Source organism: Opisthorchis viverrini (assembly GCF_000715545.1).
Source record: "Opisthorchis viverrini unplaced genomic scaffold opera_v5_112, whole genome shotgun sequence".
Classification (NCBI taxonomy): domain Eukaryota; kingdom Metazoa; phylum Platyhelminthes; class Trematoda; order Opisthorchiida; family Opisthorchiidae; genus Opisthorchis; species Opisthorchis viverrini.
The window spans coordinates 1,215,969-1,233,084 of record NW_008751770.1 but is presented as its reverse complement, the minus strand read 5'-3'; the positions used below and the strand labels follow the sequence as shown (position 1 = coordinate 1,233,084).

General features: G+C 42.3%; 3 protein-coding genes across 3 annotated transcripts in view; 2 read left to right on the top strand and 1 right to left on the bottom strand.

Moving 5' to 3' along the window:
• T265_05829 (hypothetical protein) lies at positions 1-3,517 on the top strand (the record flags this gene model as incomplete). The annotated part of the gene is made up of 4 exons (XM_009170936.1): positions 1-157; positions 2,862-3,048; positions 3,089-3,235; positions 3,279-3,517. 4 exons carry the CDS (start codon positions 77-79, stop codon positions 3,452-3,454), a joined length of 591 nt encoding a protein of 196 aa, XP_009169200.1.
• Positions 3,518-6,592: 3,075 nt separating this feature from the next.
• On the top strand, positions 6,593-6,919 carry T265_05828 (hypothetical protein; the record flags this gene model as incomplete). The annotated part of the gene is made up of 1 exon (XM_009170935.1): positions 6,593-6,919. One exon carries the CDS (start codon positions 6,593-6,595, stop codon positions 6,917-6,919), a length of 327 nt encoding a protein of 108 aa, XP_009169199.1.
• An 8,104-nt stretch (positions 6,920-15,023) lies between these two features.
• Positions 15,024-17,116, bottom strand: part of T265_05827 (hypothetical protein) — a gene marked incomplete at both ends in the record, with an annotated part of 44,126 nt that continues 42,033 nt past the window's right edge. Inside the window, 2 exons of the mRNA XM_009170934.1 lie at positions 15,024-15,604; positions 16,534-16,669. Coding sequence (XP_009169198.1) covers positions 15,554-15,604; positions 16,534-16,669 — 187 coding nt within the window. The remainder of the gene's footprint in view (positions 15,605-16,533; positions 16,670-17,116) is intronic.

The window sequence follows — 17,116 nt, the reverse complement described above, 5'->3', positions numbered from 1 at the left end:
CACTAGGTTAGGCGGAGATCCTGCTATATACTCTGCATCAGATTTCCATTTGTCACTGCACTGCATCTGGTGCAGCATGCGTATCTACAAGTGTTGGTTCTGCTCGAGTCCAATTTACCCAGGACATGGAACGCTTTTCGTCAGAAATGATTGTAAGGTAAGCCTATGGGTTTGATTGTATTGCAACCACAACACCACTCTGTCGGTGTTGTGTCTGTCCCTTCTTGTTCGTAGAATTTTTAGTTTGTATTGACATGACCGCTTTTTCGACAACAGCAGTACTAAATTCTTCACCATGGTTACCCACACTTATTAGTTAAACCAGTTTCACTCGTTCCAAGAACTCACTCCCGCTATATCCAACTATGTGCATTATCTGGAATTTTCGGTTTCTAGTTTTCGTCATTTATTCAGTTCTTAGGGCCCTACTTGCGGTTGTTTACGCCTTTGATGTAATTTCTAATCGACTTGTCGAATCCTCAGCGCAGTTTACGAGATTGATGTATACAGTTTGCGTGGCAACCCCAATCATCACCAGGTATGGACCGTGGTTATAGCTTTCGCAGTTATGCTTACCGATGAATGATGATTTATGGGCAGTGTGCTCCTGCCTGATACAGTCGCAAAGCGTTAGCCTGTTTCGTGTTAGGATTCCGGTGCGCAAAAACCGCAAATCACTTTGCTGGACAGTACCTCTATACTTCGTTGTCAACTGCTAGGCTGCTCATGCATATAGCCTGGCGAAAAGGGCTGTGCGAGAAAAACTGCCCCTCAGTGAAAGCGGCGCAACCTCAAATGTGGCGGGCTCATCTTCTATGTGATAGTGCTTCCAAAAACCACCTGATGCCACCATCATCATCGACAGCATGACATCAGTGTTCAACACTGATGCTTCACTGCCGTACACCACCTGATGTGGCTAGATACTATTAATTCGATGTTGCTACTTGACTCGGACAGCGCCTCAGGCACGCTAGTGGTATCTTCATGCATTGATCGCCCTTCTGTACCATAATAGAATGAATATTTAGTTCACCAGAACGAACTGCGCCCATGAGTATACGAGAATGATAAAAACGCTTCCGGATCTCTGAACGAGGGGAGTGATTTGTCGGGGCATACTTAAATTCGCTGGTAGATGTCTTTGGCTACCACATTGGTCGGTGCATCCACAAACACGAGATTCAGGTATGAGCGCTGTTAGTTTACAATAACGCATTGGATGTTGTGGATGTGAATCGCATGGCACCGAATTCAGTGGATTGTTTAAAACCATTTGCATTTCTGGAAGACCCAATTCCACGACGCTATATCATCATTACTGCTCGACTCTGACATTTAAAGAACGACGCTATGAATCTGTTAGGATTTAGGGTTTGACGCGCTGAATATGCTTAGTCTGTGGGTGACTGTATTGGTGACATTGACTTCTAGGAGAGCGCGCTTAATATGGGACTGAGCAGACCTTTTACGTCTTAGGTAACACGAGCAGTTGCCTCAGAATCAGATGTAAGGAGAAGCTGGATTCGTGCTGGGTGACTTGGAGTGTGTGACCAGGTTTGACTTACGCATGCTTCTGTTGACGAAATATCTCAAGATGTGCTGTAAGCGCTGGGTGCTTGTGGGGCTGTCTGATATGTACGAACTGAATTACATGGATTTGATAATGTATTATTTTACTGGATTCCTGTGTTAGGCGATAAATAAAATCTGGCTAACTAACTGACGCCTGGATAATCCACAAGTAGTTGTTTTCGAGGTGAAAAGTTTTGGGTAAGGACACTGGTAAACACAGCTGGTTGGCTCATAGTACCAGCGGACTGCTTAATTTGACAACGGGAATTTGCTTGATGAGTCCCGTCTTGGGTCTTTGATCAAAAGTTTGACCCATAAAACACTCGGAGAATGCAGGTTTTTCCGCGATCCTGTCTGTAGCATTCGACCATTTGGTCTTGTCTGAAAGCCAGCGACCAGCGCTTCAAAAATGGAATTCAGTTAAAATCGGAAGGTTTGTCCAGTCGGAAGGCACAGGAAGCAAGGCAAAAATGCCAGATACTTGGTATATGTAGAGCAACACCAGGCTGTTCGTACGAATTATTTATTTTCTGTCGCAGTGAATAATTCACCGCCTGTCATGACCAACGTTTGAACGGCTAGTGTGCAAAGCCTGCCTGTAGGAAGCTTCCCGTTTGTGTTGACACCAACACACCACCAAAACCTAACTAATACCTAACTGCCATTGCAGAGGATACCACGATTTCACCTAGACCACCTTGTTCCGCGAGCATACACAGCACGGGAGCTCGTTTTGTGGCTATACTCGGCTTTGCACTGGCTATATGCACGGCTTTAAGTGAATGAGCGAGCCTAGATAATCATAATTCCCTCATTGATATTATTTTTGTTCATTTCCACCGAATGGAAATGGCTGTTTGTTTTATCCCGAAGACCTTTTGCTGTGTCTTAGACAAAGTTTGTTTGTATCTCTTTTGCTTTTTCGCAGTGTATATCCGTTCTTTGTCTATGCTTCTGCACAAAAGACCACATCCTACGTCACTAAGTCTCAACTATCATATTTAGCAGACCATTCGAAGCCTCGGCCTGGCTTCAACTTTTAGCTTTTTTTGTCTCTCTGAATAATCCTGTCAGTAGTGCCAATTGTCAGTTTCCAGTCGGACCGCTCTGGGTAAATTTTCGAGAGCTGCAAGCTATGCTACGTATAACAGTATGCTAGAACTGACACTTTCCTTGGTATCTGTACGTCATGGTCTATGTTTGGTTTCGTTTGTCATGTACACCCCCAACCACCGATAATTTCATTAATAGTAATAATAATAATAAAATTTCTGTTTGGTTCTAAGGAATTCAGATTCTGCCGCGGAAAGTGCCACAAAGCTTTCAAGAAACATCGAAATCCTCGTAAAGTTAAATGGACAAAAATTGCTCGAAAGTGTCTGAAAAAAGAATTAACAGACGATTTGTCTCAGACGTTCGAAAAGAAGCGCAACAGCCTTATGCGCTACGAACGAGATGCAATGCTCCAAACAAGTGCGCATCGCCCTACACACTAATTATGTTCTATCCGCAGTTGAGGCTGTCCCCAAAATTGTTGGTATTAAGCAGAAGCGAGAGGCTGCTTTCATCAAGAAACGTTTGATGAAAGGCATTGAGATGCGAAAGGCTGAGGATGTAAAGTTGGTCAACACTCAGATGTATTTGATCAAGGCACCGAACGGTTTGTTGCTATACCTATCATTTGCTTAACCTTGCGTTTCTAGCAAAGGAAAAGGAGAAGGATATGGATGTTGAGTCTATGTCATCTGATCAAGAGCCAGAAGAGGTCATGGACATCTCAATGGATAAACTGGAAGGTGAAGTTGAAAAAGAGAAGTCGACGACTGCTCCGAAGAAGGTCACTATCAGAAAGAGACAAAAGTTGTTGGCGAAAGCTTGATTTGACGGTCACAATTTGTACAGTTCATGCCTTGCAGATACACCCTTAATTTTGTTGGCCATCATTTATTTCTGATCTGCTTTGGGTCACCACACAATTCGCGTTTTTACTGTCGACGACGCTCGACCGGCTTGTCCGGTATGGACGCTGATCGGCCTGTTGTGGCTGAATTATATAGTTTTCAACTACTAACCGGGAGGTCTCAGGTTCGAATAATCTGAGACTTGTTGGATGCGTACTACTACTGATTCCGAACACGAATAAAACAGCTTTAGTGTCTTCCGAACTTTCTGCATACATTGAATGTGACAAAACCTCGATTGAAACTTAAAAATCTCTTCATACTGCCACAAGTTTTTGCAACGAGATAAGCGAAGCTCAATCACCTGTTAGATGCAGCATTTTAGCATACCTCAAGAAAACGGCTCCCCTGGGAACTTCGCGCTATGACACATAATACGGCTGAATAGTCTTGAAATCACACAGATGCTCAGACAAAAAGGAGCCAATAGAAATCGAACTGCTCCATTCAAGGAACAAAGTTTTCGACACGGTTACTCGTCGTCTAATCGCTGCTCCCAGGAAAACGTCCAACGCTGTAGAATTGCGAACACGTCAATCCTACATAAACCCTCTTACAGTATTGTGATTTCGGTCTTCCTGGAGAATCCAAAGCTCATGGCCAGGGGCACTTGTTCAACTTCCTCCTGTTGATTAAAATGAAGGAGCACTTGTAATTCAATCTACAACGTTTTTCTCCTGGATTTCGTGATGACTGTACTTGTGAGATGTGTCCTAGTGATTAGAATATGGCAAACGACCACTGATTAATACACTCCCTGTGACACTGCTATTAATTCCAGTGATTTGGCCACATGAACCAGCAGGATTTGCAAAGATAAACAACTATGCTTTGCTAGAAAGTGTAGGGACCGGGGTTGTAGGCCCGTTAGTAAGGGTTAGACATGTGTCTACTCTGTCAAAGCAAACTTTGATCGCGAGAGTATGCGTACCGTTTGCAATGTGCGTTGCTGGGATCAAGGTTGAATAGGCATCTTGTTTCCTACCAGTAGTTGATTAGTACTGGAGTACTAGGTCTCCCTCTTATTCCCCTTTACAGGGCTGTTTTAGTGAACAGCTTTAAGTGCCATAACACGGTTTATCGGAATCTGCAGACAGCCCTCCAGTGGTCGCGTCTCGTTTAGGACTCGTCAGTTGAAATTACCCTCCAGAATGTAACATGATCAATCTCCAAAGCGAATGGCGGTTTAATCGTTAGTTGGTTTTAGGGCTGGAATGGGAGGCTCATTTTCGCTGCCGCGCGTTCGGCTCAAGAACATCAATGTGCCAATGAAAACGCGGGACTTCACTGAGTCTCATGTTCCGGCGATTTTTCTAAGCAATTAATTCCAGAACTGTCAAGGCATGGTTAGATTTTAGTGTAGCCGCCTGCATCACCTCAGTACACCTTTCATCGGGCCAGGTGTATTCTCAACTTCTTGAGTTTTACGTTGTTACAAGCGAGTCAGGCAATCTAGCTGTGATTCCCATTTGAGCACGAATAAACCATACGTCGGCAATTACTAAGGGGTTCAAGTTTTAATCGGGAGGTTTCAGGCCCCAATCTCTCCTCTAGATACGCGGAATGAGCGCTGCATATGATTCCAGACAGGGCTGAAGCCGCTGCACACTGTACTCGTTTATAGTGGGAGAGATTTTCCCTGTTACAGTTTATCCTACGCATTGCGCACCCATTGAAAATCTTCAGGATGTGAAGCCTTGCCAATCCATACTGGTACCTATCATTATGCTCCCTTTTAGCCCACGAAGAAATTCCTGATTTTAATGGCTACGGCATGCGTAACCGCCTTCCCACAACCTGAGCGCTGAACAGTTGGGTCCTGTTTAAAAGCATACTAGCGAAATTCACAAGAACTTTCGATGCGGTGTACGGTGAACACCATGCGCTAAATTTATTTCAATCCAGGTTTATAGTACGACAGGCCCAATCTGAGTGTTCGAATCAAGTTGTTGTTTCTCCTACTGTGTGCTTATCAGTAGCATAATTTTCATGTTAATTCGATCCACGCACCCACAGGTCATCCTGCCCGCCAGGATGGAAAACCGATAAACATTCCTGATTCCGCCTACTTTTAGAAGGGACCTTATTTAATAATCTGTTTTCATATGTCCTTAGGCATGTTACTGGAATCAGTAGGTTTGTATCCTCATGAATCGTAGGAAACCAGTCGCGTCAAAGGTCCACAAATCATAACTCACCGGTTTTCGCCCTCCTTGACAGGATATATGTCATTGGACTTTGGGCATCGAAATGGTATCCATTTTAAACTGGGGTATTTAGTTTGTGCATAAGCCCCTTGAGGAAATTTTATTAATAAAGGCTGAAAAATGCTTGTTGTCGAATCAACGGTGGGAGATATACTATCGTTGAATGGAACCGTCATGCAGGGGAACGAAGGATAGCCTTAAACTAGAACTGGGAGGCTGCCGGATTATTATTAACCATAGTAATCAAGTTTGTTTCCGTGTCCGGACTTCTTGCTTGAGTGTGTTTATGTCATATTCGTCTGTGGTAAATTAATTCACTGTTATACCCAGGTAGATGGCCGATGCGTCCGATGTTGTTAGAGCTGATAGTATCTACACTGTGTCCCACAGAGTCAGTACCGCGTAGCACCTTGTACTCGTCTCACAGAGTCACTTAAAATATCCATTCATCATCTCATTTATTGGTATTTATTTATTACTGACATCTTTCACTGTCCTGATACTGAACAAGTTAAGATCTAATTTTAGCAAATATTGCCCTGCAAGAAACGATAACTCATCGGTTCATATATTTTATCCCACTGTTCTGTTTATCAAAATTGCTCTTTCCTGGGGATAGACCGGATTGCCAAAACAGACTTGAATCCTTCAAAATATGGTTTGAACTGCATACATATACAATTTTGATTTTGGCCAAATGGGTTTTCGCTTGTGTGTGGTTTGATGGAGATTTGGTAACCGCTGAATTCTTTCGTTTTTGTGGAAGATGTACATATTTGTTTACTTTTCTACGTGGACTCCAGTTTATTGCTTATTCGCATTTTCAACGTTGCGTTACTCTACTGCGCCATGGCTCCGAAGGTCGTCTCCGGTGAGGCTGCGAAGAAGGCTTCGAAGGTGAAGGTTCCGAAGGTTGACAAGAAGAAGAAGCGGAGGAAGAAGGAGAGCTATGCGATCTACATCTACAAGGTGCTGCGTCAAGTCCACCCGGACACTGGTATCTCATCGAAGGCGATGTCAATCATGAATTCGTTTGTGAATGACATTTTCGAGCGTATTACTGCCGAATCTAGCTGTCTTGCGCACTACAACAAGCAGTCGACGATCACTATCAGAGAGATCCAGACTTCCGTTCGACTGCTTTTGAAGTTCGTTTGGCATCTATCTCAGAGGTAGATTTTCGGATATAAACTCAAGGGCCATGATAAATTTGTTTATTTGCGACGGGTGCTTTCATTGCTCCCAATAAAGCAGTACAATATGGTTGGGAAGAACTCTCCCGAATTTATGCCAGACCCATACATCAGTTTGAATTTCCTTCCTGATTTTTTTGTGTTTATGAAACCGGTTGTTCATATTGGTCATTTCATTAACCTTCGGGATAAGGCAATACCTGCTGGGATATAATATTTACTTAATATATCATACTATCATCTACACGCTTTACTAAATATCTGCTGTACACGTTACGGACGATCATGTCGAGAATACCGTGCTCGTGCCCTAGTGCCGCCAGGGATACCTTGCTAGCGATGCCTTTCAATCAGTGCATCTGACGGAACTCATTAAAATTCACTTACTGCTCCATCTAAAAATCAAGTGGTATGTACTCTTTCATTCTAATAATAGCTTCCATCAGAGCGTCAAGTTTTGAGCCTGCATAAGAAAAAAAGTTGGCCACAATTTGCGTGAATTATGCAAGTCGGCCGACTTCAAGAGTTAATCAACAATGTGCTTTTTGTTTTGCATCGATCTCAGTCTGTCTCACATGGTAACACCGAACGGAATCTTGTAAAATGGAAATCTAGGTGCCTAATCTTAGTACACCATCTTTAAACAGAGCGTGTCGCACAAGGGAAAGAAAATTATTCACATAACATACCTGTTGATCCAATTTAAAGACAAGTCACTTGTTCTATTCTGCTCTCTCGAGTTGTCCACCTGGACAATGGAAGGCGGTATGTATCGCTAGTGTGGTAGACAAAACTTTTGCAGAAAAAATCCCACGCGTATCACAGGTGTATTATTCCGGTAATTGTATGTGTTGCAAAGCAACAGACTTTACGGAGATGATGTGCAATTTAGTTAATTTTGAGCAAATGTCAAGACCGAGCTTTTCCACCAATTTCCATGAAGTATGATGGATCCGAATTTCTAAACACTATTTCTCAAATTAGGTTTTTAGGTAGAACCGAATCCTTCCAGATGGAACGACCGGGGGTAAATCATCTGTTAATATGAAGAATTTAGGAAATGCTCTAGCGCCGCGGTGACAGCCGATAGATAGAGGATGTACTCTCATGTAGATTAATATGAAATCGTGCTTCTCGCGTCGGACGATAGAGACACGCAGATGGACAGTATTCTCAGTATGATGATCATTACTTAGAAAACAGCTAATATGAGCAAATAGAGTTCGGAGTAGTAAGATTCCCCGTGGCTGACTGCTAATTAAGTGATAATAAAGTGTAGTAATGTAAGACTTCACAAAGATGTAGATACCCAGCATGTACAATTCAGACCTTATTGCTACTATCAAGGAGATTGCGAACATCTTGCTGTAAGCACAATAATCTTCATCAGTGCTTCATGGAAATTCTGAATTCCGATATAGAAATTTCAACTTGTACCTGTGGGTCACGCTAACCCCTACCGCAAAGAAATGCCTTCTAATTAAACACCTCAAGAGATTCAAATAGTATGAACTATCTTGGATACCTTGTGCGCTTTGTTGTCTGTAGGCGCTTGATGATTTTGAAAGTATACACTGAAACTTTCTACATCGATCAGGTCGGAAACATTAAATTTCTATGCCACCGAGACTCACACTGTTAGAGTAATAAAATGGGTGTGGTGGACTTCAGTTCTTGTTCTCCAGAACCGAGGTAACTAAATTTTTTTGGAAAAGGCGATTTTCGGAACTGGATAAGTCTCTCAGCACCGCCAGTTGTCCTGTTCTGGTTTCTATTCCGCATCGTAACCGTTCGGCAGTTTCCTAAATATATCGTACTAAATAATCGACCAAATGATCCCGCTAATCCTTCGAGTGTGTATAGCTAGAGTGATAAAAATGTTGACTGCTATTGTCAACCTATTAACCGATACAAGCAAACTGAAGAAACTGGGCTCCGAGTTTGTGTTTCTCTATTTTGAAGGAAATTAGTCGTTCGGGGCACCGAATAGAGATTTCTGTATGCTTGTGAGAGAGGATAGTAACCCTTCAGGAGGATTTCGTTTCTAAAACTCTTGGCATTAAAACTTTTCCCATAGTAACGATGTCTTCTGTTGAATATTACAGAGGCAACAATCATTTCTTGTTTTCATCATTGATCATCATCCTTGATCTAATGTCATTTGATGAGGAAATTGTGAGTACAACCGTAGATCAGCTGATGGACACAACTAGGACGATTACTGGATCATCGTTCGAGGCGTCGGGTAAACCAACCACGTTCGCCTGTTCAAACATGGTAATTTAGGTGCGTACTGCGTGCACAGGTGGAGTAGTAGTAAGCACCCGTCTCATACATAAGATGTCCACAGTTTGAATCAAAGCATGGCTAAGGTTATGCGCTGCTGGTTAATTGTGACGCAAACGAAACTGAAGTCGGTTGCTTCATCTTTAGCGTGGACTCGCCCGGATAATTGCTCCTGGACAGAGAAGTAATGTGAATGCGAAGAGCTATGATTTTCCTAATCTGTACCGAGATACCCAGAAGAATGCCTGATCAACATGTGCTTACTTGTTGGCCTCAAACATGGTTCAGTGTCTTTCCTTCACCTTTAACAGATTAGCCTTAGGTTGCTTTATGGTTGGGGGAAGCAAAGTCACCAGTTTCAGCGTCCGTTTATATCAGAAGGCGGGAATCACTGGCGGAGCTAGCATTGGGCTAGAATGCGTTGGATATTGTGAAAATAAAATTTCATTCCCATCTCTTCCACCTCTTCACGATGGGACTGACTTATCCCATTCTGATGTTACGTTGGCCTGATAGAGTATCCTGGGAGGATGAGTAATTTTAGCTAATTCATCTTTTATAAACGAAGCTACACACAATTCGCGGAGTATTTTAATGTAATTGTAGGTGGTTGTGGGATTTTTAGGGTTCATGCTGACACCAATATCGTTTGAACAGCTCTCCTTCTGTCCTGGCGAACTTGTTCAGGTGAGTCCACACCGAAAGAGGCCAACCACTGAACTTGTGTTCTACTCTTCCTAGAGCTCATCACCAGTGTAAATCATTGGCTGTGTCAGGGTTTGAACTCGGAACATCTGACATGAGAGGCGAACTTGTTAGCACTACTTCATCAGCGCACGCTGGAAGCATTTCTCAAGTCCGAACAGGCCAATATTTTGATATAGGTCTCATTGAAAAGAAACTCATTCGTTTGTCTTTCAAATTTCCAAATAAACAGTAACAGTAGTTTCAGTGAGCGGAATCCAGGTTTGATTACTTGAAACGACAGCCAAACTGGCATCCATCCATGCCGGTTCCTACTGTCCACTAGTTTTCCACATACGGGGCAGCTATCGATTTCTTACGTCAATTGTCAATAAAAACATACCAACTTTTTTCGTACTTTGTAGCTAGTACAACCTCAAACCTCGTTATTCACGGTCATTGTGACTAATGTGCAGAGTAGCGGGCTTTTTGATTCCAGGCAATGGCGCCCACACCAAGCTATTGGAATGGATACTATGTGGTTGTAAATTTCATCAGGGCGACGAGTACCTTACTGGCGGTGGTGGTGGAGCACACTGTGGTACCGGCACTGGTGATGACTGCAGGTGGTAGGATGGTTATGGTACAGTCCAATTTTTCCACTTTCTCACCTTTGCACACACATCCTACCGGAAATGTGGTTGTTTATGGGGTGTTTCGTTCGCAAGTAGCATGTGTACGAAAACTGAGTCGCAATGTCACTGTATTCACGGCGTTTGTTGAATCCGATTGCAACTGCGATTGTGCAACAAAAGTGAAGCATATGAATTTCGGTTTTTGTTTGATTAACTTGTTTCGGATTAAACATGTGATGCGCATCACTTGAAGATGGTGATATTCCAAGCTTCATGGGTTTTCTTGTTTGTTATAGTTCATGGGTTTAGTCGAAGCTCTCATATTGATTGAGAGTAAGTGTGAGACTGAAGTGACGATACGACTCCGTCGGTTTCGATCAACCGGTTTGTCGGGTCACTTATTCTGATTCTAAGGATTTGGGGCTCGATTTCGAAACGGCTTTCACGATTAATGCGGTTTACTGATTAATAATCAAACATCGTGAAACAGGTCTCCATAGAAAGTGATGCAAGTTTCTGCTTCAAACAGGCGTACACTAGTCTGACGCATTCGCCTCTTGAGAGTACGTGGCGCGCGTCTATGGCGCTGCAAGTGGAGTACATTACCCAATTCCATCCCAGACTTTGTGAATCGTACATGGATTCATTAAAAACCCTTCCGTCAGAGCTAATTTAGTCATCCACAAAAACCAAGCAGTTCTCCTTGAATTCCTACGGCGTATTCGAAGACCGAGAATTCGAATACATTATATCGCAACTGGTAGATTCAAAATGTGTTGAAGGGTTGTACGGTGATCAGCTTGTTTAGCAGAGTTTTGGAATAAAGCCCTCAAGGTCGTCTGCACTGTCCAAATTAATAAAACTCACGAAGAATGTTCTAAGCACCGGAGCTTTGAAAACCCTTTGATGTCTGCCGTATCATGCTGCCGAAAACGAAATCAAAGAGGAACACAAACTAAATACCCATGTCGGACATCATTTTTTGTAATAAAGTCTGTAGAGAGCACTTTATGCAGTTCCACAAACAAAGATGCTTGTAAACGGATTTTATTCACTAATTTTTGTTGACCAAGAGTGGAATAAGTGGACAATCGAAGGAAACAAATGCGTCCAGGAACACTCAAACTAGAGGTGAACTACGAATACATGTGTCAGTCCGAACTGTGTGTGAAAATGTGGTTTAAAGATGTACGGGAAGGAATAATGACACCTAAACACGTGTTACTAGAGGAGCCCGACAGACACCTCTTTGTCGGCCTACTCAATGCAAGTGCCCTTATTTACAATACAAATGTTACTGACTCCCACGGGTAAGCTGGAGCCTCAGTTTCTTTCGGACATAAGCAGATACAACGGATACGGAGGCACCCTCCTAGAAACAGACATATGATGGTAAATCCCAGAAACTCAGTGACTTTTGAGCCGAGGACGACGTACGTTCCAAAAGATTTTATCTGTTGGAGACAGGCATTTTGGGTGCAGAGCCTCAAGTAGCCGCCTGCCTTGCTCCAGAAATACTCGCGTTTTTAGTCCGGTTATTCTTGGAGGTAACGAAAACTCCCTAAGTGACAAGACTTTTCTAAACAGCTGGTCTGTGAACCATACAGAGTAAGCTGAGGTAGCTTAAAGCAACCTTCTACCCTTCCATTTCTTTATCCTTTGTTTCCCACCCCAATCTCGAAGCAAGCGACTTTTTATCTAGCTTGTGACGATGCGCTTGTTAAGTTCTGGACTCTGTATGGTTGAATCTTCCGGAAACTGCAGTCTTATCAGAATGCCAATGCTTACTTGGGAACAGAGAGTGTTACAGTCAGTTGGGACATCAATGGATAAAGCAAACATGCGAAGATGGATGTTGTCAAACGAACGCATGGAGAGAATTAACAGCGGGTAGACAGTTAAGTGAAGACGCCTCTGTGCTTCAACCTGGTGCTTTGCCACTTGATGAAATGAAGGACAATGATGCACTACCGTTTACTGCTACTTGAGTTGAGAATTTATCATATGAGAGTTTGTCCATGACGACTGAAAATGATCGCTTCAAAACAATCTGTTCATTGTGAAGATGCATACCGTGAGGGAGTTTGATGTCCATGTGGTACCCTATAAGGAAAACTGACCACTCCTCATCTCTATTGGACGGAAAAATGGTGCTAGCACTTCTATTATCACCGTTTCGAAAATCAAATTTGACTTACACAATGGTGCAGACAAAACAGGCGGAAGATTTTAGCTAATGAAAGCAGACCCACGGCAGCTTCCCTAGAGCTTTCTTGCAAAATTTACGTTTAAAAATATGTGCATTTTCATTGGTCAAATCACTGAAACAGAACTGCTCATTTTTGTATTACCTATCTTACGTAATGGCACCCTATTAGGCCCATTGAGTGGAACAAATTCACTGATACTATGTGAATTTATCCTCATTCTGACGTGTAGCAATCGAATTTTGGTTACTGTTTATTTTTACCTCACGGTATTGGATGCCAAACTGTTTTGTTCCTTGTATAGCGACAGTCATTAATCATTTGTATTTTACCCTGTCGGTGAGGTATATGCGCCGAGCATAAGTGCAGCTCATCAAATGTCACCAGGATTAACCAATTGACTAATGGATGGTGAAAACTTTAGATAGGTGACTCCAAAGGTTGAAAAAAATGTCAAATGTTCCCAAGCCAAAAGCCGGAGAATCGTGTAAGAAGTCAGTCAAATTGTATAAAATTGAAATATCCCACATCAACTAATACTTAAGGTCAAGAAAAGCAAGGGCAGAATGGTAAATGAAAACATTTTGAGGAGTCAGCTCTTGGTGTACAGGACTAACAAAGTCTACACTCGTGTCAGAACGCACTGAAATGTCTCCCCAACCGCATACTGCTGGCTCCGGCCTTCGTGGTGCGGTCCCCGATTTTTTTATCAGCCCTATATACTGACTGAAACCATAATGTTAGAAATTCCACAAATACACTCGATCGCATATCGGTTTGATTTCCACGAGGGACTCATCTGAATCCCAGCTAATCGCTCGTGTATGCTGTTACCGGTCAGCTGATTGTGCTTCATCAGGCCGCCTGACCTTTTACTTCGTAGAATATTTTAGATATCGCAACCTAATACGGAAATAACCACTAAGCATGAGGTTGCTGAGGACTAAGGGGACAATCTACAATCGGTTTTGTCCTTCTTTGGGCTTATCGAGTAGGCACACTCACCGACATTTCATCAAACTTATGTTAAATTTGAGCTCAAGTTGTGCGTATTCAACCTAAAATGCCGTCAATAGTAGATTCAGATGAGGAGTTTGACCGATTTACAAATGGTGCACCAGTTTTGTGGCGCATTCAGTTAAAGCTTTTCACAGAAAAGTATTGACTGGAATCTTGTTGAGTCCTCTGGTGACAGCTGCTTGCTTTGAAAGTGAGTGTACCTCACAAGCGCGTAAAATTAGAACATGAGACTCGCCGCGACTCGAGGACTGTCTAACTGATGAGCCCCAAGCAGTGTCAGGCCTGCTCCCGGCATACCAAGAAAATAACTGCTGTATATCGAGTACGCGTCAACTGAAATACGAGGCGGACCTTGTGCAAAACGTTTACTTGAAGGATATCATAAACGGAACATTCAGATAGCTCGGTAAAAAGTGCTATATTTCAGCTACATTAGGCCGGAAAATTTGAGCAGGAAGTTAGAATACAGCTTCTCAGATGATTGTGGTCTGGGCCATTAGATTTGTTGATTAGTGTACCTTTAAGCCGTGCCTTTAACTCTATCACTAACCTGCCGGAAACATTCTGTATAACGAGAGCGGACTAAACACTGCTGCAGAGGGTGTCATGTTTCAGCTGTGATATCTTGGATGTCTGCCAACTAGCACTGGCATACTTGCTTTTCTAGGCCGAGTTAGGCATCCTTAATTTCTTCACAGAGTGAAATAATTCTACTAAACTGAACGAGTCGAAATGCATGCTTGACAGTGCTAGACTTAACGTCAATCACGTCCAGGAGCTCGCATCAACAGAGCAGTTTATACCAGATGATGCTAACAGATCAGTCAACACATGTAAGCGCTTCTTATCTTTTAGCACCACTTATAGAATCTAGATGCAGAACGTCCCTCGCTAAAACTAAGGCAAATGTCTTGATAACATTCAATGAACGTACTCAGTCTTTTGTCTTCTGATTTATAGAAGAGCTTAAATTATAAAGGCTCTGTGAATTTCGCTGTTCTATCCATGCACAGCTTCGTGGTCAACAAAATAGTGACTGGTCTATGGTCGATGGTGAGCCGTTTCTAGAGTCAACTTCATTTTGTTTATCCCGTGAGTACGCCATCAGTTTGAGCCAAACTGTTCATTATGCCAGCGTAGAATAACGGCGTCGGCGTAAGTTGTTGTCCGAATACATTCATTAGGCAAGTTTCAACCAGTTCTTGAGCTCCCCGTGTATATTCTCCCATTGAATTAAGAGACAAAGATTCTGATTTGCATAGCCAGATTACTTATACTTTAGTGTGCACAAGGTTCAAAATTGAATGAATATGTGATAAAAAAATAAACCGTAGGAACGTTGACCCTCCGTCGAACGTCCACTGTTTTTTGTCTGTTGAAAATATGTGTACATCCAACATCTCATACTAACGAAACAGCTTCTGATTGAATCCAATCAGGAAAGATGTTGAACTGATTGATGACGAAATCCAAGACATTCGGACGAGGATCAAATACTTTGAACTGAAGATGTTCCCAGAAAATGGTGAAACATAACCGGGAGATTACCAAAGAAAATTGTTCAAGAAACGCCTTACTGATAGCTATTTCTCAGAAGTAGCCACACTGAACTACTCATCAAGCGTCTAACGTTTGTCAAAGTGTAGTGCAATGTTTACCTCTGTTCAACTGGACATGTACGTCGAAAATACACAAGATCTGAACAGCTTACAGTGAACAACTCAAAGGTCAGCCGGTAAAACATGTGGGAAAATAAGCCGGATTTTAGATTTTCGTCTTGTTCTCCTACGAAGAAGTTTTTTCATTTTCCAAACTTCCGTTGACCATTTTGTTGTGCTGAAAACAAAAACTTGGAATATGTACAAACCGCAGGTAACGCGAAAAAAGAACGTTTGTCACGCTAGATCTAATCTGCCATGGGTGATTAACTGAGGCAAAATATTTAACCAGTAAAATGAGAAATTTGTGTAATCGAACCAAATCATGGGCCACTTTCAAAATTTCATGAAACGGGTGCAAATGCAAAAATAAACACACTGCTAGGTTGAACTTTGTGGTGCTTTTCAACACCTACCGTAAATGTGGCATGTAAGAAACCTCAGACAATGAAAGACGTGACTTTTAGCCAGATTGTGGCGAGGTTTTGACCTCACATAGTTGCAAGCAGTCTGGATAGGTGATTACTCGAACTGCAATGGTTAAATCACAACAATCCAACTGTGGCCGAAGAGGATTAAAAAAACACTCTTTTCGGGCGTTTTCTGCTAATAACCTGCAACCTCACATTGAACAGTGCACACTCCATTGGGACCTCCAAAAATATGCCGGACGCGCCACGGCATTGTTAATTTGGTGGAATTCAATAGACAATATATCATTAAGGTCCTTCTCGCAACCATAACGGCAGTTTGTGCTGACGAACATCAAACCTCTTTACGTATTCCTTGAACAAACCATGCCGGATATGAAGGCCAAACTGACCTCGGGAACTATTTGACTAACCTCATCAATTGCGTTTAGTCTTGTTTCGAATCTCCGAAGGGGAGAAAGTTGATCGGCAGATATAATTTAGAGCAAGAGAATCCGGGCTACAGTTTAGAACAGTGAAAGCGCAAATTGACCTATCTAGGCATACGCTTTGAAAATATGAGGCTAACCGGTCCTATAAGAAAAACAGTTACATGAATCTTCGGGGCAGCTGAGTCGGAATCATGAGTTTACAAAAGTCTACTTCAAGTTTTTGAATAACAACAGGCTATACTCACACTCGCCTCTGGTCTCTGAACGGATTTCAGTATGCAGCTCGGTTTCAACGTATGCATGGCATTGAGAGTCCGCAGTTTTTCCAAACGAGCCAAAAGATTTTCCTTCTTTGTTACTTTGCGTAGAATCGGTTTCGGGCTGCACAAGAGAATAGGAGTGTATTCTGTTAAAGTCCCGCGAATCGCGTAACTTTCAAATTGTACCAATCTTTTATAGGCTAAGGCACCATGAAAGCAAACAAAATTCAGCAGTTTTGGCAGTGCGTTTTGGGACATGCAAGAAAAATTGAAGCGAAACATAATGAGAAAAAATGTCCGTTCAGGGTCAACAAGTTACCGGAAAATGTAGCCTTTGGGTGCATCGAGAAATATGTGTATAAACACTTGGAAATGGTAAAGCGTACTGAGATTAGATCACGTGCCAGGAAATGGAAAGTGCATTGATGTGTTATCCAGCCAGTTTCCATAAAGTAACGTGTAACCGGTAAAAGTAGGTAAACTTGTAAACTATTCTTGTGAAGTTTCTTGGTTGGGATTCTCATATTTAGGTATATATATATATATATATATATATATATATAGTGGG